An 18,309-nucleotide genomic window follows, 5' to 3' on the forward strand; every position below is an offset into this window, starting at 1 on the left:
GTCTTTATCTTCCCTACGTCTCCTCGCTCTATTGTCATTGCGTATATATGGTTGTCCCCGCGTCTGCCTTTTCTTCCACTTTGCCATTTTGCTTAGTATTTACAGGATCTCGTAAAATTGGATTGATAGAGGTCAATCAGAATGAATACCTGTTCCTATGACCACTCCAGTCTCTGCCCGAACACTGTCATCGCTTGCCTGGTCTGCCAGATTCAAGTCCGAAGTTTGTACTCCACACTATGTCCACCAATATGACTCCTGCAGGGATGCTAATATGATTTCGTGTCACACACACACACACACACACACACACACACCTGAGAACCTGCCTGTCATGTTTTCATGCGATTTCTTGGATTCTTTTAACTAATGAAATCGAGCGTCAATTAGTAACAATAATGTCATGGTGTAAACGAAAAATAATACTGTTAATGATAAATAATGTCACTTAAATTTTAAGACACACTTCGCCTCTAAGAATATATAAGCTATAGTGTTATTTTTCGTCTTAGTCCAGTTTTAGTTTCCTGAACGTCATCTCCTTTTATTACCGTTTGCTTTTTGATGAGGATGACGTGGCGTCACTCGAACGACGCAACTCGTCTCGACCTTGTGAACCGCCGAGCACGAAGCCGAGACCAAAGGTGAGTCGCGTAGGGTGGTGCGGCGAGGCTACTAGGCGCGCCGCGAGGAAGCAGAGGCCAGTCTCGCTCTGATCTTATAGTCGTTGGGTAAGGTTAAGTTTCTTTTTGGTTATTCGAAAACTTTAGTATTGAAGTGGTTTTAACATATAGGTTTTGTATAAATGCTTGATGCATAGGCTGTGTACGTTTTGTCTTCAGGAACTGTGAGCCTCCGTTGCAGAGATGGGTTGTGTTGCTGTTGCTGCTTTTCTGTTCCTCATGGCCCAGGTGACGTCAAATACGATGAATTAAATCATAAATATTAATTGATTAGCTTGTAGGATTCGCGTGCTGCAGTATGCTGGGTTGCTGTAATACTTTTATATTTCAGGCAAACTGCCAGTTGCAGTATGCCGATCACGCCCCATACTACCTGCCACCGGTGGTGCCAGTCACGGAGACGGTAAGCATTAGTGTTTGCATTTGCAGGTACAAATGTAACACTGCATAGGACTCTAATGGAACTTTAACTGCAATTGTATTTAAATACTAACATTGCAGGTGACGGTGACAGTGACCCAAACAATACGTATCCCTGTGACGTCCGACATTTGGGTGAGCACAGCGATTCCATACACTGTAAGGGTGACGAGTCTCGCCACTGACTACACCTACGTCCCTGACGACGCGGAGACAGTCACCGCCGTCGTTGCCGTCACAAACACGCCAGTTAGTATAACGTTGCTTATAAGTATTCTTTAAACGTTGCTTATAAATATTCTTTAAATTGCGTACGCCAGAGATTGCGTAATCCATTAAACTTTTTCCTTCTGCCACAGATCTCCTTAGTACGCGAGACGAGCTGCATCAACCCAGTACGGACGGCGGTGTCTGTCTTCACTTCCTTCTTGACCGACACGGAGAGGAAGGACTTGTACCACACCGTTACTCACGTCAATGTTCATCACGAGGTGAGGGACGGGTGTACTCCGTGTGGCAATTGGCATCACGAGGAGGAGAATGCATTATCTCTCATGGGGCACAGTTGCAACACCCTTTATAATAACGTAGGTTTCATAACTATTGTTTCTTGTAACTTTTGTTCTTAACTTTTCTTTCCCGCAGATCAACACCGTGGCAGTGCCGTCCGTCCAGACCCTCGTACAGAGGGTTACCACCACCACCATCCTGTTCACCACCGCCACTGTCACTTCCACTACCTTCGGCTACTACCATTAAAACTAGGTCAATTGATGAAATAATGTAACTGTTACTTGAATAAAGTATTATTAACATGCCATGAACGATTTCAATTTACCTAATTGATCACAGGTTCTCGTACGTGCTGTGCGTGAAGGAGTCTTGCAGGTTCTTGTACATGCAATGTGTTAAGGTGTACCGTGTACTAATATTGTGCCGTACTTAACGCCGAACGTTTTTGGTTTAACACCGAACGAATTCCAAAAGCAATGTATCCATTATATTTCGCTACTAACCACGAGCACTATAATGATGCCAAACTGTCCACGAAACCAATAAGCCTTAAGAAAAAATAACTCTATATACGAATTAACGCCGAAAAGTGTAGAGCTCATCATGCTAATGCTGCCGCTGAGTTTCGCCAAAAACTGGCAATGCTCTTCTTGTCTTATGACTTTTAGGCACGGAATTGTAAATAATACACCCATACTCGGACAGCGGAACTTCCGTTACTACTGATATAAAAAAAAAAAAAATAGCGCATAGTTCATTCAGCCTGTACAGGTCTTGACAGAAGCTTGGATTGCTGAGATGCAACAGCTCAAACTGTCATGTAAAAGTCATCCTCAAGCACCTCCTCTACAGGCGCGTCCACACGATGGTGCAGTGTCCGCTGGCACAAGCGAGCAGTTTATAAAAAAAATCTTCACCAGCGACCGGAAGCATGAGTGAAGATCAGCATGGCACGTTAGTCTGACCAGACGGTGCAGGCTTCTGAAACATGTGCATACACTAATGGTTCTACAGAAATCTGAAATGAACGAAAGGAAAGTTAGCACTTTGAAGCACGCCCACAGTGCACGGCTGTCATCTAGAAGGAGCGATCCAACTTTAACATTACTATGTATAATATACACAGTATTATGAACACTCTCACTCCTGCGCCAGAACATCGCGCTGCTCATACTTGTACTCACTCGGCAGACGCTGTGCGCTAAGTGAGCCAGACCAGCCACTGCAAGAGTTGGGCACGTGACCACCTGACGCGGGGGTGTGGTGAACGTATCACCACACACACACACACACACACACACACTGTGACAGCTGTACCCTAGGCCATTTACCCTCTGAAGAATTTTGACGGTAAATAATTTGTTGATAACAATATGTTGGGGTAAGATTTTTTTTACGTTTTTTTTTTTTTTTACTAATTTTTTGTACCATCTTGTATGATTCTCTCACCCTAAGAAACAATCACCTTGATGAGTTGGTGCGTGCAATGTGCCTCGTGTGTAGCAAGGTAAGGAGACAAAGTTTGTTTGATTTGTTCTTTGGTTTGTATTTTTTCTGAGAACTAACAATATGAAGAGAACGAACGATCAAAGGTGGTGTTTACACAGCAGTTAAGGAGCTCTTTTGGTGGTGCTGGGGGTTGGGTAGTTGAGTGGAAAAGGAGTAGACTGAAGTGGTGGAGGGAGAGGGAGAGGGAGAAGGAGAGGCGGGAGGGAAAGGATGGGGGAAAGGGAGCCTTGGGAGGTGAGAACGGAGACCGACCTGGCTTCACGCTTCATTCCACACTCGGCTTTCCTACCAGCGACACCACGCTCCGGCAAGGTAGGATTCTGAGTGTCTTGTTGTGGGGTTAGGTGATATTAATGGGAAATCATTAATTTTTAGTATGATGTGATGGCTGATTGTTGTTGACAGATGAGGTCTTCGGTGGCAATCCTGGTGGTCGTGGTGGCTGGAGTCTTTGTTCCTGGAATGGTGAGTGTTTAAACGTTATCTCGTATACCATTAGTATTTGGTACGTGTTGGGTCTAAAAATGGAGTTGTAACCTGCTTATGTGATTCTCTTCCTGGCCAGGCTCAACAGTACGCCAGCGGTAGTGATACTGTGTTTGGGTCTGGCCAGACCGGGTCATCCAGCACAGTAGGGAGCGGTTCCGGCTCTTCCTCTTCCCAAGGGTCGTTGGGCTCAGCGGGAAGCGGTTCTGCGTCGGCAGGCCAAGGTGCGGGACAATCTGGCAGCGGAGCCGCTGGCAGTGGCTTCGCTGGCTTTGCGGGAGCTGGGCGTCCCATTGGTGGTTCTGGCACTGGTGGGGCAGCTTTCGCTGGAGCTGCTGCTGCAGGGCGGGGAGTTGCCGGCTTCCCTGGGTTCGGTGGTGCCGCTGGCACCGCTGGCCAAGGTGGTGCCGCCTCTTTCCAGCGGGGCACAAGCGTCATTCAGCAGCAGGCCACAACGACAGTCACTGTGACTGTGACCATTGACAGGTTCACCACACTCACGGACATTGTGTTCCAGAGCTTCGAGGTGACCCTGACGCAGTTTGTGGTGCAAACTGCCACCAGGCCTGTCCAGAAGGTGAGTTGCCTGGTTTTACTTGTGAGTTCCTTGAGTTTGAGTATATGTGTAGCGTTGCCTTAACTTCTACTCGTACAACTAACTCCTCGCAGGTTGTGTCTACGCCCGTCAATGACCAGGTGGCCATCACCACCACCGTGCTCCACCGCCCAGAATACATCACGCTCACGGAAACGAAGTCTGACTTCCGCCTGGCCGTGAGAACGTCAATCAGCCACGTCACCCTCACCCACACCTCCTACAACATCATCCACATGCCTTTCACAATTACGGCCACAGAAACGTAAGTAACCTAAGTGATGCTCAAACACCAGTATTTGTTTTTTCATTACGTCACAAATCTTAACATAAGTAATACTCACACTAGGATTTTGTGTAGTGGATAGTGATACAAACCTAATAAAGATCACCTTCGATAGTGGTCACATAAACCTAACCTACTCGACTACATCTTGTTTTGCAATCTGTTCCAGCGTGCAACTGACCTCTCCGGTAGTTAGGACCGTCATTAACACACGTCGGCATGTGGTGACTGACTACCGCACCATTGTCAACACCGTCTACGTCCGAGGGTACCACTAAGCAGTGTTGAAGACAGTATTTGTGGAATCAAATGTCCAACTTTATGATGCTTGATATCGTTCAACCATACGTGAGAATAACTAATATTGTCTGAAATGTATATAAAAAAATTGGATACATAAATAAACATTGAAAGAAAGATACTATTAAAGAATGTTGTTGACAACCCTGGCATACACGCGCCCAGCTAGCGGTAAAGGATTTAAATTGCTCAGTCATACACGCCCAGCTAAAAAAAGTAAGAGATTTATTTAAATTATTAGGGAAGAAAGGATTGATTGATTGATGATTATTTGTTCAGGGAAGCCGCACTCAATCAATAATGACCGTTACCTTCTTACTACTACTCTCTATATATATATACATCATATCTCCATGCAAGAGAGGCCGCTAGTTCTATTACGCAAACCTACACAAACGTGGGTAGTATAGTAGGTGTGTTCGTATTCCATGTGTTCGTATTCCATGCTACACCTTTTTGATGGATTAGGACAGGTGAGGCGACCTTACTACCTAGGGCCACGAGAGTGATGGGTGCAACCAGCAGGGATTTGTACTGATGTTTTTTGTACAGTGACATGGCCGCGTAAATGGATCGCCTGGGGGTGTGTATGGGTGAGTGTATTTTAGTGGTAAAGGGATCCACACAGACAATACGGGTGAGGGTGTATTTAGTGGTAAAGGGATCCACAGACAGACAGTATGGGTGAGGGTGTGTATTTAGTGGTAAAGGAATCCACACACAGACCCAGACAATTTAGTAGTAAAGGAATCCACACACAGACCGAGACAGACACGCACACACACACACACGGGCCGGATATATTTTCCGTGTCTGTGAACAATTTGGTCACTCACTAATTTATTTCCGGGTGAGTGTTGATTCTCTGACCTGATGTGAAAATGTAATCCAAATTGAGGCTCGATAATAGTTACTCCATACCTTTTTATTGATAACTGTAGAGAGGAGAGAGAGAGAGGGTAGTTACGTGAATGCAGGTATTTATGCAAAGGATTTAACATCTCTCCTTGTGTGAACCATCCTCTCACTCTCTCTCCATACTCCTCCTCCCCTTCCTCCATCCCTTCCCACACCTTGTTCCTTTCCGTCCCTCCCCTGCATCTGATTAATCCCACCACTGCCACTTGGAATGGAATCCAGTACTAGTCTAGTGTGTGTGTATGTGCGTGTGTATTTGGCAGTGCTTAAATGGAATAATCAATGCTAACGGGAGAAGCTTTTTGTGGCGCTGAATGTTTGGATGGTGATGGTGATGATGATTAATTGTTAGTCACAATGGTAGTGGTGATGTGCAGTTACCGCCCTCGCTTTAATCTTCTCCCAGGCAACACACCACCATTATGCGTCAGAGTCCCCGCGTCACCACATGATCCCTCTCTCCGTCACCACCATCACCACCATCACCACCATTACCGTATTACTCCACGTATCCCTCGAACATTACTCTTCCATTACAGTACATCAGCCCACTCCCACTCCCTCTCCCTCTCTCCCTCTCTCTCTATCTCTTTCTCTGTGGACTCTTCCAATTTTGCACATGTATATGACCACGAGCACAGATATGAAGATGTATTTCCCTGGCTGACTGTATTGGGAAACTGGTGAAGCAACGATGTGAGGTTCAAAGCTACGAGGAAGGCGTTGATTAAATTACTGCAAGACGAATGAGAAGGAGGAGGAGGAGGAGGAGTGGCTTCTGGTTAGGAAAAGGAAGGAAAGGAGGTGGAGGAAGAAGAAAAATGAGTAAGTGTTTTGTGGCTAGTGAAGAGGAAGAACTGAAAGAGGAGTAGGCAGATGAAAGATAGGAATATCTTCTAGCTCGGGAGGAGGAGGAATAGGAGGAACAGGAGGAGGACGAGGGGAGGAAGAGAAATAACTGGCGTTATTGTTTTGTTTAATCATGAAGTCTGTCAGCCTTAGAATGCACGAATTTGTAACACTCTTATGTTCCTCAAAACTTGTAGTACATAATGTTTTTTGTATTATCACACGTCACCATTGTTATTATTCACTTATTGAAAAAAATATAGATGCGAGCAGGTGCAGGTTACCAGGTATTGTTGGGATCATGATTCTCTCTCTCGCTTTCTCTCTCTGGGGAACCTTTCAGGATTTGCAACAGATTTATGATAAAAAGCACCGGGATTTTTAAATACACTCTAAAAATCTGTTTGTAGAAAATATCCTGGAATTATTTACTTGTGATGAATACGTAATGTTCTCTAATGTTTGGATGCAGAACGAGGCAGGTTTTTATCAGCGCTTGTCAACAACTAATGCGTATCAACGTTCTTTTTACTCCATATTTCAGGTAAGGGATACGTAATTCCGTTCCATGTTGGTAATACTGAAGGGACACACACATAGGAGCGAGCAGAGAACTTCTGGAATTGACGGTTCAATTTACGGTGTCTCGTTGAGCATTGAGGCAAGGAACGAGTGGGCGTGAACGTTCTCCATCGCACACTTCAACGGGGGATGGAGTGACAATTCCCCCCAAAAAAAATTTAGAGCACCAGGAGCGATCATTAATGGTTCTTATGACAAAAACTGTGTGAACTGAAACAGTGAACTTATTCTCATATTCAGGTCACGTCTTTTAGTTAACTGTAAGGGAGTATAGTTTTCCTGAGACATTCGAGATAGCGTTAACAGGCACTGAGGCAGACTATCCGCGTGTCGCTCCAATCGTCGGAAAACTTGGTAGGAACAGTAAGAATGAGGGACGAAAGATGCTCCCGTGTTGCTGGAAACTGTGTAACCGGGGGGAAGATTGATGCCTTTGAGTTAAAGAAGAGATTACCGTGGAAGGGTTAAAGTGAGGCTTAGCAGTGAGGGAGGGAGCGCCCCGCCACTCTTGCCAGACTACTATTGAAACGAGTGAAGAGTTCATTAGGAAAGAGAATACGAGGAAAGACGAGTGACGGAAATCTTGACACACTTCACCAAGAAAAACGGAAGAAACGCTCGCACTAAACGAAATACTTGCAAATTAAACTTATTTTCTCCTTTTTACGAGAAATTCGTTCATTTTTCCTTCTTAGCAGGAGGTGCGATTCCACTCTGATGCATTTAATAAGGCCTAACCGGTCTGACTTGTGCTGTGAAAGGCCGCGGTAGTAATTTTAAGAAGAAAAAATAACACTGTAGATCACCAAAACTCACGCCCTCATTTACATTATGGGAGACACCAATAATGATAATGATGATGATGATGATGATGATGATGATAATGATGATGATGATGATATTATTATAATCAAAATCCTCATCTTCATCACTATTCATTCTAGCAAGGTATCGATTCCAATTTCCAGACAGCTTGCATTGGAGGAATGGATGGGAGGGCGTGTGGCGGGGAGACTTCAGCTAACTCTATTTAATTCCCAGGCAGGTTTAATGAATGAACGACGAAGCCAGAATCCAACACTACGATATTCATGTCTCTCTCTCTCTCTCTCTCTCTCTCTCTCTCTCTCTCTCTCTCTCTCTGGTTCATTATTCAATTCACTTCCCCTATATTTTCCCCTAGCTCAACTCATCTTGCATTCCTCCTCTTCCCCTCTTTCCCTACCTAATACCATCCCCGTCCTCCTCTCTTCCCTGCTTCCTCATTATTGTTTTTTTTTTTTCTCTCTCTCTCTCCCTCCCCTGCCCTTCCCTCCCCCTCGACACCACCTAGCTGCTCGGAACAACAACGGAACAATGCAAACTATTATCAAAGGACAAAAGAAAGAAATTTTTAGAAGGAGGATGGAAACTTGATATTTTTCCAGTATTTGCCTGTATTTTTTTCTGTCCGTCTGTTTCCTTTTTTTTTATTTTCCATCTCTCTTTCATTTCCTATTTCTCTTTCTGCTTATCTGTGTTATCTTTTATACTCTATCTCTCTCCACCTATCATATTATCTCCTTCCACTCCGTTATCTCTATTTCCTTCCTTGTCTGGAATCCACGAGAAAATGATGAGGAAGTGCGCTGTCCTGTGGCGTGGTGTGGTGGGGCGTGGGCGTGTAATTTACGTGAATGTATTGTTCGTGCGACGTGAAGATAATGTAGCAAGGGGAGGAGGAATTACCACGGCGGGGGGGGGACGATGAGAAACTGATGAACTGATGATAATAAAAGGACGCCGGTATTTTTTAGTGAGAGATAAATGACGAAAGGAAAAAAAGACAAAAATAAATAAGGAAGAACCTCATCATCATATCGGGAAAGGTTTTGGTTAGGATTTAAAGGAAATATTTTGTCACAGTGATGAAGGAAGGGACTCTCCGGAACAGGTAAAGGGAAATATGCAAGATTGAGGGGGGAAATTAATCCGATGTCGGAAACACGCGGGGAAAACCAGAGAGTGAGGAGGAAAACTATGGATCCACTTAGAGGAGTTAAGGGAGAGTCTATCACAGTGAGGCTCACACACCACCACACACCAGCACCGCATACCAGACACCACGCACCATCACGCATTAGGTACCAGGCAACACACACCAAAGGAGACACCACACATCACACAAAAGGCACCACACATCACTCACCACACAACAGGCACTGCACAGTCGCCCCCCCAACACACACACACATATATACACACACACCACGCGCCACACACCCCGCAAATTCCCACGAAGCATTTTCCTTCTACTCCCGCAAGCTTTTCACCGCATAGATTTTCCCACGCCAAGAATTGTGAGCATGTGATTATACTGACGTAAAGGAATGCCGCTGTTGTGTGTCTTAAAACTACTGTTAATTCGTATATGTGAGTTGTAGTAGTAGTAGTAGTAGTAGTAGTAGTAGTAGTAGTAGTAGTAGTAGTATCATCACCATCATTAATTCTTATAGTGCACCTCTTCCCATTTCATCCTACTCTTCAAACCTCTTAAGTATGCTCCAGTAATTCCTCTCTTCTGTTTCCATCGCTGCTCCTCCTGCCCGCCTTTCTATTCTAACAAACGAATTAATCCCCTTGACGTAGCCTGCCCTAATCCACACCTCCGCAAGTTACTCTTCCATGAAAGCTTTCCCTCGCAGTCTCACCACGTCAAACTTTATCTCCTCCTTCCCTCCCTCCTCAACCTGACGCTCGTACTGTTCTCATGAAGCACTTCCCGTTCCACCACACACACCACTACCTGATTACTTGTCCCAGCAAAACAATGACCTCCCTTTCTTACTAAACCACATTTTATCTCCTTCCCTCCTGAACATTACGCTCGTACTGTCCTCGTGAAGTCCTGGTGAAGCCCTGGTGAAGCCCTCCTCCCTCCATCACACCCACCAATGCCTGATTACTCGCCCCGTAAAGCAATGACTATCACAAGCATTAATGAACCCGCCGCCACAAGTCCAGGCCATTCACGTCATCGGGAGGGACTTGTGGTAGCCAGACACGCCAGGCATCAGTTTACAAGTTTGATAACCGACAGGCTTCTCATTGACACGTTAGGTTATGGCCACAAACTCTATGTGAGAGAGAGAGAGAGAGAGAGAGAGAGAGAGAGAGAGAGAGAGAGAGAGAGAAGGTATGTGTCAAGTGCTTCACAACTAGTAAAATATTTCTTCTGTTTAGGATAGTTACCTATTCGTCCTTTATTTATATCACTGCTTATACAACTCGTTCATTTTTATCATTAGCATTTACTGAAGCTTTTATGTACTTGGGAATTTATATTTTCTTTGTTTTTTTTTTTTTTTATTTTGTGTGTGTTTGTGTGTAAAACTTTCCGTGCAAGCTTATTTTACGGTTGGCCAACGCAGCCGCCGCCCGTATTGCAATAGTTCCCCATCGACGTGAAGGTTCAACACGCCGCCCGGGAGTCTGTCTGGCAGCGTTCTAAGTGTGTATGTTTCAGATTTCCTTGTTCCTGTGTTAATTTCTACTACTGCAATTGTGCTGTATTGCGTGTCGCCTTGAGTGCACCTATTTATAAAAGCGCATCTGTCTATCTGTAGTGACATGTTGAACTGTATCTGATTCATGTGATTAATTATCTGACGTGCCTCATTTTTAATAAATATTGAAGACGTGACATTCTCGACAGCATGGAATCTTATCAGAATAAACTGCATTGCAACTCGCTGGCCTTAATGAACCCCCATCCATGAAACAAGTCTTCACATCTCGTATGAATAGACCTTTAGAAACACGGCAGAATATTCTCAGTATTTTTCTTCCTTCAGGTTCATTTTTCACAAGTTCAGTTCGTTATTTTCTGATGCTAGATGCCAAATGAATGTTGTGGTCAAGATTTTCCTTCTTGTTCATGTCCCGTTGGTTCAATTCGTCTTCTGATGCTAAGTGCTACATGAATACCGTGGCCAATAAACGTCTTTCTATGTACATACTCGAACTCAGGTAATCGAGACCACCACGTCCAAGTGTTAACTATTATTGAATGCCACCGCCTTAGCTGTAGGTAGCACTCGTAGCTGTGGTAAGGCCGCCATGCTGAGTCCCGCGTCTGAGGTCAGTATGTACAGGGAATGTTAGTCGCCCGGAGACTCACAATATAAACCAACACGACCGACAGAGTTATGGGAAGACTCGAGCTGACACAAGCCTTCCATGTTTATTTTTACACACACACACACATACACACATCCTGACTGAAGGGCGATCTCTAACCTCCCCCCTCTTTCTCTCTCTCTCTCTCTACTACACGCAGCTCCGAAACTTATCCACCATCACAGCTTCACACACGCACACCCACCCCAAAGCTCCACACCTGCGACTCCCCCTCCCCCCAACGCTTACGTGCCTGGTTGTAACTTTAGCCTTCCTCCCTTCCTGACTGCAGGACTCGAGTGAGAGCACCATTTATCTTGGAGGAGAAAATCATTGCGAGTCGTCAAACCTGCCGCTACCAGGAATGGGTGAGGAGAAGGAGGAAGAAGAGGAGAAAGAGGAGGGTGGGGAAAAGGGGAAAGAGATGGAGGAGAAGAGGAAAGAGAACAAGAGAGGAAAGAGAGTAAAGTGAAGGTAGATTTAGCTCCTGAATGCACCGAGTGGAGACTGAGGAGGTAGGCGAGGAAAGAAAAGAGGAGACAGGATGGAAATACAGATTTTAAGTCAGGGGTGGGAGTCAGAACACGGTAAAAACGTAGGGGAGGTGCGGGGCGTGTTGGAGCTGCAAAGGCCGGTGGGGAGAGGGAAAGGAGGGAGACATAACGACCATCATATCCTGAAACACTTCTGGTAGAGCCTCCACTACCTTCGAAAGGCTCTAATTTGAAGTTAGTTTTTTTTTTTTTAGGTTATAATGACAAATGAACAAGATTTCTACGTTATTAACAGGACAAACACTCTTGAGAACCTGGCTAATCATCTCTGTGGCTTTTGAAATTAGTCGTGGTGAAAGACCAAAGCGTTTCTGAACACGGGCTTGAGAGAGGCGGTGTTAGGAGCGTGTTGCATCAGAAGGGAAGAGGCCATTGCAGTGATATAGCTCCGGCCAGGACTATGGCAGGATAAAGGGAGGAGGAGGAGGATTACAACGGGATTACAAAGGATAGCTAAACAGCAACAGACCTTTAAGTTCTTGCAAGGCTGCTTGGGAATTGCTTCTAACTAGATATTGGGTAAGTAGGAAGAGGAGGAGGAGGAGGAGGAGATAATGGTGACCCAATGTATGTTTGCCAGTGTCTTTGCACTAAACATTACTTATGATAAAAACACAAAATTATTATAACACTTTCTGTGAATATGCGTAATATTTGTATATGAAACCCCGTTGAGTACAATCGGGCCTCAGCTGGGATGCAGAAATGTGGACGAATTTCGCCTCAGAGTTCTATCCTTGCCATATCACAATACAATATTACAGTTCAGGTAGGAAACCTCTGGTCTGGTTCAGTAGCCCAAATACGTATCAGTGTTTGGGAAGCGCTGCAGAAAATATATTGCGTGACGTGAGGCAGCCGGCAGGTGAGTATAGACAAACACCAACCACTAATGAATCAGGTGCCTTACAAACACGTAGAGCTGTGCAGGGAAACGTGTGTGTGTGTGTGTGTGTGTGTGTGTGATGCAAAAAGACAGAACTGCTGGTTGGATAGGTGATTACTCTTTCGTCATAGCCACACACACACACACACACACACACACACACACACACACACAGTTATTCACCAATCATGCAATCAGCTAGTGAACAAACGAAACATTTAAACATTTCATTTTTTTAACGCTGAGCACTGAGACAATATAATCAGAACTTTATAACATGTATGAAGATCTTATTCCATTTGAGGTGGGTGGGAATGGTCACGAAAAAGCGGAAAAAAAAAAAAATACCCACAGGTTACTTTATATAAAGAGGTGTGTTGAAAAAAGCACGACTGTCCTGCCTAAAAACGGTACTCTGTTCACATTACATACGGCGCTAAACTCGGCGGTAAATATTAAGAAAAGGCACTAAAACTCTGGATAACACTGCACTAATACCCTATGTACGTGTATGCGCTTTGTTAAGATTTTATTTGCGAAAAACGATAAGACACATGAAGCCTTTGGTGACGTTTGACGCCTACTGACCTCATGATGAAACAGACTCAGTGCGATTAACACCTCACTGGTAACAATGCATGAGATGATTAGTGGCTGACTCGCCTGTTGTAATTGTTAACCATTCCGTAATTACTCTTGTGAAATGCCACTTTTTTTTATTCGTGTGTGTGTGTGTGTGTGTGTGTGTGTGTGTGTGTGTGTGTAAGTCTCTTGCAGCCAAGCTCGTTCTTATAAATTATTTATGTAATATGTAATATCCCCAGTTGCATATCCGAATATTTTCCAGTGTATTAATGAATATATAATATCTTGTCAACTCTCTCTCTCTCTCTCTCTCTCTCTCTCTCTCTCTCTCTCTCTCTCTCTCTCTCTCTCTCTCTCTCTCTCATCTTCAGCCAATCAATCACGCCACGCCACACTCGTCCTGCTCTCCTTCCCCACCTCAAAACTTGTCACGCCACTCTAATTCCCTCTACGCTTCTCTTCCCTTCCCGTCGTTAAGCGCAGTACATAATTATCTCACTTGTGACATTTTTTCTCGTTACTTTAATCTCCATTTCACAGACATAACAAACTCCACATGTAATCATTTTTATAGTCCATTAAACCTTACTTTTTTTTTTTTCATTCAACAGCTGTTAGACTTGTTAACTATTTTGTGTGACTAGATATTACAGACACCTCGTAAATTTCAGTAGTTGTTAAAAGGTGTTAATTATTGTGTAATGTCCGAATAGATACTACAACCACCTAGAAAGTTACCAGGAAGCAGAGGTAAAGTTGTGTCTGTTCCCCACGATACCAGGAGATAATGAAGACATCCACGCATCATCCACGCGTCAACACAACCGAGGAAGCTGCACACTTGTTACCGCGTCTTTTATCGTAAACTCGCGCCATGGTTCGGGGAAATGCTTTGATGCAGCGCCGTGTCTCCACATCCCCTCTCTCTCCCCCCATGGCAAGTGCTAATTAACCAACAAGTCTGAAGGCGCCACTCTGATGCAGACGGCAGCGATGAAGCGATAGCAAGGCGCAAGTAAAAAGGAGGAGGAGGGAGGTCTGAGCGAGGAGAGCTGGTTAAAGTAGAAAGGTTAAAGAAACTGTTTGCTTACTATTTCAGTATTTTCACATTAACAAGATGGACGAGCCACAAACGGTCAAAGGAATGCTGAAGGGAAGGTTTCCTTACCCTGTTCGTTCTTTGCATTCCTTAGGACGTAATAAGCCACAGGACGGCCGAAAGGAGGAGAGAGAAGGTTGGGTAATGTGTAGTTGAGGTAACCAGACTTATGCTTATGTGTGGGTCAAAGAAAGGATGATTATTGCACTGCTCTAATTTTGGGTACTTCTCTAAAGTCTACAGGAATATTTATCAAAAGTTCGTTTATAACAGCAGAGCAATGTAAGCATTTTTTTTTCTTTTTTCATCATAGACCTTATCAGATTATTAACTGGATGACTGTTATCTTTTTTTCAACAACACACAGTACTTGTATGGCAGGAATTATGTGTGTTCATTCTCATTATCACCGTTTTCCGAGTGTGAGGTGCGTGTGACTCACTCTCCCGCTGACGTATTTATTCCCTCTTACCGCGTGGTAGTTCTGAAAAGTCATCTGTGTGGTTTCGTGAGAAATTACTTAAACAATGAGAGGTTTTCTGTTGTTTGTTGTTCAAATGTTTTTACTTCTATACAATCAACAACACACACTCTATTTATCTATCTGTCCTTCTATCTATCTATCTATCTATCTCTCAGAGTAAAATGAGGAAAAGAATAGAGAGGAAAACTAAGAGGTAGAAAAGGGCTAGGTGGAAGAGCAGGAGCAGCAGGAGGACGTGTAAGGGAGGAGAGATGAGGATAGGAAGATTTATAGAGGAACACAAAGGAAGAGGCACTAGCAGAAAAAGGAGGAGGAAGCAGGAAGAGCAGCAGTTTGCAGCCTTAAGTGCCTCGCGCCTCGGTAGTCCCTCAAGCCCTCAGGCAGAAAATGACCCGCTAACTGAGAGCAAGGAAGGGAAAGGATAGGGGAACTAGAAGAAAGGAATAGAGAGAGAGAGAGAGAGAGAGAGAGAGAGAGAGAGAGAGAGAGAGAGAGAGAGAGAGAGAGAGAGAGAGAGAGAGAGAGAATATTTTCACTGATTGTCATGTATTTTTATTCGTATTCGCAAGCTGTCATACGAATATTCTGCTAATAGCGAATATCGACCTCCCATTCGATTTTTTTTTTTTTTTTGTAACGTGTACCGCTTCGTAGGATTGGATTAATACGATTGGCTCAGTGTGAGAGGAACGTATGTACGTACCCTACCCCTTACAACGCCAGCAGGGTTGCGTAATCTCACGTTCCTGGCAAGCTTCGTAATGATTTTCTGCGATTCCCTAACTACTGAAATCGAGGAATTGTTAATAAAAGTATGATACATCTCCCATATAAAGAAGCATTAATGATAAGTACTGTCACTTTTGCCGTATGGTTGAAGTGGCATCTCTCGAACCACTCAATTCGTCTCGACCTTGTGAACCCCCGAACACGTAGCCGAGACTAAACTTGAGCTGCGCAGGGTGGTCCGGCGAGGCTACGAGGCGCTCCGCGAGGAGGAGAAGGTCAGTCACTGCTCTCACTAGGAAGCTGTCGGGTAAGTTAGGGTTTCTTGAGTATTGGAGAATGTAACAGAGGAGTGGTGATCATATTTGTAACGGAGGAGTGGTGATCATATTGAAGGGTCGTGTTAGACTGTAATGTGATTAACTTCTAAGTTTAGTTTTCAGAGATTGTGGTTCTTCTTTGCCGAGATGGGTTGTGTTTTCGTTGCTGCTTTTCTCATCATCCTGGCGCAGGTGACTTAACAATGAATGTGTTGTAGACTTCTGAACAAATAAGTTTCATATAAAACTAGTAAGTTTCGCGTGAGTTGTGTGCTACTTGTAGTCCCTTAAGTTTCGCGTGAGTTGTGTGCTACTTGTAGTTCCTTAATCTTTCAGGTACACTGCCAGGTAGAATATGCTGACCACCCGCCGTATTACCAGCCACCAGTGGTGCCAGTCACGCAGACGGTAAGCATCAGCGTTTACAGGTACAAGGTTAATACTGCCTACGGTATTTTCTTCATTGCCTTTAAGTTCATGAGTGTTTTGATTTCGTATTTAAATACTAACAATCCAGGTGACTGTGATGGTGACGGTATTATCTTCATTGAGTGTTGTGATTTCGTATTTAAATACTAACAATCCAGGTGACTGTGACGGTGACCCAAACCATTCGCGTCCCTGTGACGTCCGACGTTTGGGTGAGCACAGCGACTCCATACACTGTGAGGGTGACGAGTCTCGCCACTGACTACACGTACGTCGCTGATGACGCGGAGACCGTCACCGCCATCGTTGCCGTCACAAACACGCCGGTAAGAATGATGCTGCTAATGGGAGTATTGCCGATTTGTTTTACCTTAGTGACAGTAGATATTTAACATTCACTTAAATTCTACTTCTTTTACAGATCTCCGTAGTACGCGAGACAAGCTGCATCAACCCAGTGCGGACGGCGGTGTCTGTCTTCACTTCCTTCTTGACAGAGACGGAGAGGAAGGACTTGTACCACACCGTTACTCACATCGATGTTCATAACGAGGTGAGGGTACTCGTATCGATGTTCATAACGAGGTGAGGGACGGCTGTACTGTAATAACTATTGGATCCAAGTGTATTCTGTGCCTCAAAAGGGGCGTATCTGCTTCAGGGAAGAATATTAAGCAAAGGATACGCAATCTTCATCCCGACTGAGCAGATATGAGTAGGTTATGAGCAGGATCGATCGTAACTTGATGCAAAAAGAACTAACTGGTGTTGTTTCCCCGCAGATCAACACCGTGGCTGTACCGTCCGTCCAGACCCTCGTACAGCGGGTTACCACCACCACCATTCGGCTCGCCACGGTCACAGTCACGTCCACCACCTATGGCTACTACCATAGGTAATTGACGTAATGAAACTAATGTAATGAAATTAGTATAATGAAGCTACCATTGCTTGAATTAAATTTCCATTGCTTAAATTAAAAGTTTCCATTGCTTAAATTAAGTGTTAATGTACCACGAATGTATTATTTTCAACCTACTGCTGATGTGATAGGCCGTTCAATGTGACAATGTTCATATTCTTGAATGCTCTTATTCTTGAGTATGTTCTGCCTGATGATATTCTGCCGTGACTTCCACTCGCACTCTTCGTACGAGAAGAAACCTTTAGTGCAGCATACGTGCAACCACGAGAAGATACATTAAGTGCAGCATGGCATGGTGGCATGGCATGGCATTAAGTGTGCCTGGCATGGTGAGTGATCTAGTTATTTTATCTTAACATGTGCTAGCTTATAACTCTTTAATGTCTGATTCCTTGTTTTCGTCATAACATTTTGTTCTTTGAAGGGTCAACAGTACAGCAGCAGCGTTGGGCTTAGCCAGTCCGGGTCATCCGGCACAGTTGGGAGTGGTTCTGGTTCTGCGTCTTCCCAAGGGTCGTCGACGGACTACCGCACCGTGACCAACAGTGTCTACGTCCATGGAGGATACCATTAAATACGCTTTCAAGCTTTTTTATTTTATGCTATAACACTTCATATATATATTCTGATGCCGTATGTAAACAGTTGTTTTTCTTGTGCTGCCATGTAAATAAACATGAGATACGTGGTTTGCGTTGACTAGTTTTTTGTGCTTGGTTTTTCTTGTGCTGCCATGTAAATAAACATGAGATACGTGGTTTGCGTTGACTAGTTTTTTGTGCTTGAAGTGGATAATTAAAGTAGAAACAGGTAAGGAAGGTGGAAGGATGAGAAGCGTTAGGACGGCAAAAGACTAGGTAGACACAGATGTTAGTGAGCTGTCATCTGCCTGAAGAAACCGTGCATTATTACTACAACGACCCGTGGGTGGGAAGGGGAGAGGGAATAGGTGGGAAAGAACATACCCAGAACACAACGCACCCAGAACACAACTAAGAAGGC

At 44.3% G+C, this 18,309-nt stretch overlaps 3 protein-coding genes across 4 annotated transcripts; all 3 read left to right on the forward strand.

Moving 5' to 3' along the window:
- The first annotated feature begins 642 nt into the window (after window positions 1-642).
- On the forward strand, window positions 643-1,921 carry LOC135110642 (uncharacterized). Its single transcript, XM_064023172.1, has 6 exons — window positions 643-731; window positions 843-911; window positions 1,015-1,086; window positions 1,185-1,352; window positions 1,463-1,594; window positions 1,749-1,921. Exons 2-6 carry the CDS (start codon window positions 867-869, stop codon window positions 1,860-1,862), a joined length of 531 nt encoding a protein of 176 aa, XP_063879242.1. The 5' UTR covers window positions 643-731; window positions 843-866; the 3' UTR covers window positions 1,863-1,921.
- A 1,399-nt stretch (window positions 1,922-3,320) lies between these two features.
- On the forward strand, window positions 3,321-4,913 carry LOC135110640 (uncharacterized). The gene is made up of 5 exons (XM_064023169.1): window positions 3,321-3,437; window positions 3,531-3,590; window positions 3,691-4,188; window positions 4,281-4,471; window positions 4,662-4,913. The coding sequence occupies exons 1-5, from the start codon at window positions 3,336-3,338 to the stop codon at window positions 4,768-4,770; spliced, it is 960 nt and encodes a 319-aa protein (XP_063879239.1). The 5' UTR covers window positions 3,321-3,335; the 3' UTR covers window positions 4,771-4,913.
- A 10,949-nt stretch (window positions 4,914-15,862) lies between these two features.
- On the forward strand, window positions 15,863-17,998 carry LOC135110641 (uncharacterized). 2 transcript variants are annotated; one of them, XM_064023170.1, is made up of 8 exons: window positions 15,863-15,943; window positions 16,070-16,145; window positions 16,290-16,361; window positions 16,541-16,708; window positions 16,804-16,967; window positions 17,165-17,279; window positions 17,539-17,636; window positions 17,732-17,998. In XM_064023170.1, exons 2-7 carry the CDS (start codon window positions 16,101-16,103, stop codon window positions 17,620-17,622), a joined length of 648 nt encoding a protein of 215 aa, XP_063879240.1. In that variant the 5' UTR covers window positions 15,863-15,943; window positions 16,070-16,100; the 3' UTR covers window positions 17,623-17,636; window positions 17,732-17,998. The 2 variants fall into 2 exon arrangements, with proteins under 2 accessions (XP_063879240.1, XP_063879241.1); XM_064023171.1 differs by having other exon boundaries at window positions 15,864-15,943; window positions 16,804-16,935; window positions 17,165-17,277; window positions 17,543-17,636.
- Window positions 17,999-18,309: the final 311 nt, after the last annotated feature.

This window comes from Scylla paramamosain, chromosome 20, assembly GCF_035594125.1.
Source record: "Scylla paramamosain isolate STU-SP2022 chromosome 20, ASM3559412v1, whole genome shotgun sequence".
Lineage (NCBI taxonomy): Eukaryota > Metazoa > Arthropoda > Malacostraca > Decapoda > Portunidae > Scylla > Scylla paramamosain.

Bases quoted from the DNA above. Each gene is read 5' to 3' on its own strand.
- LOC135110640 (XM_064023169.1), top strand. From the start codon at position 3,336: ATGGGGGAAAGGGAGCCTTGGGAGGTGAGAACGGAGACCGACCTGGCT. The intron at 4,189-4,280 runs GTGAGTTGCCTG...AACTCCTCGCAG, and splicing joins CCACCAGGCCTGTCCAGAAG to GTTGTGTCTACGCCCGTCAA. The intron at 4,472-4,661 runs GTAAGTAACCTA...AATCTGTTCCAG, and splicing joins ACAATTACGGCCACAGAAAC to CGTGCAACTGACCTCTCCGG.
- LOC135110642 (XM_064023172.1), top strand. From the start codon at position 867: ATGGGTTGTGTTGCTGTTGCTGCTTTTCTGTTCCTCATGGCCCAG. The intron at 912-1,014 runs GTGACGTCAAAT...TTTATATTTCAG, and splicing joins TTCTGTTCCTCATGGCCCAG to GCAAACTGCCAGTTGCAGTA. The intron at 1,353-1,462 runs GTTAGTATAACG...CTTCTGCCACAG, and splicing joins TTGCCGTCACAAACACGCCA to ATCTCCTTAGTACGCGAGAC.
- LOC135110641 (XM_064023170.1), top strand. From the start codon at position 16,101: ATGGGTTGTGTTTTCGTTGCTGCTTTTCTCATCATCCTGGCGCAG. The intron at 16,362-16,540 runs GTAAGCATCAGC...CTAACAATCCAG, and splicing joins TGGTGCCAGTCACGCAGACG to GTGACTGTGACGGTGACCCA. The intron at 16,709-16,803 runs GTAAGAATGATG...CTTCTTTTACAG, and splicing joins TTGCCGTCACAAACACGCCG to ATCTCCGTAGTACGCGAGAC.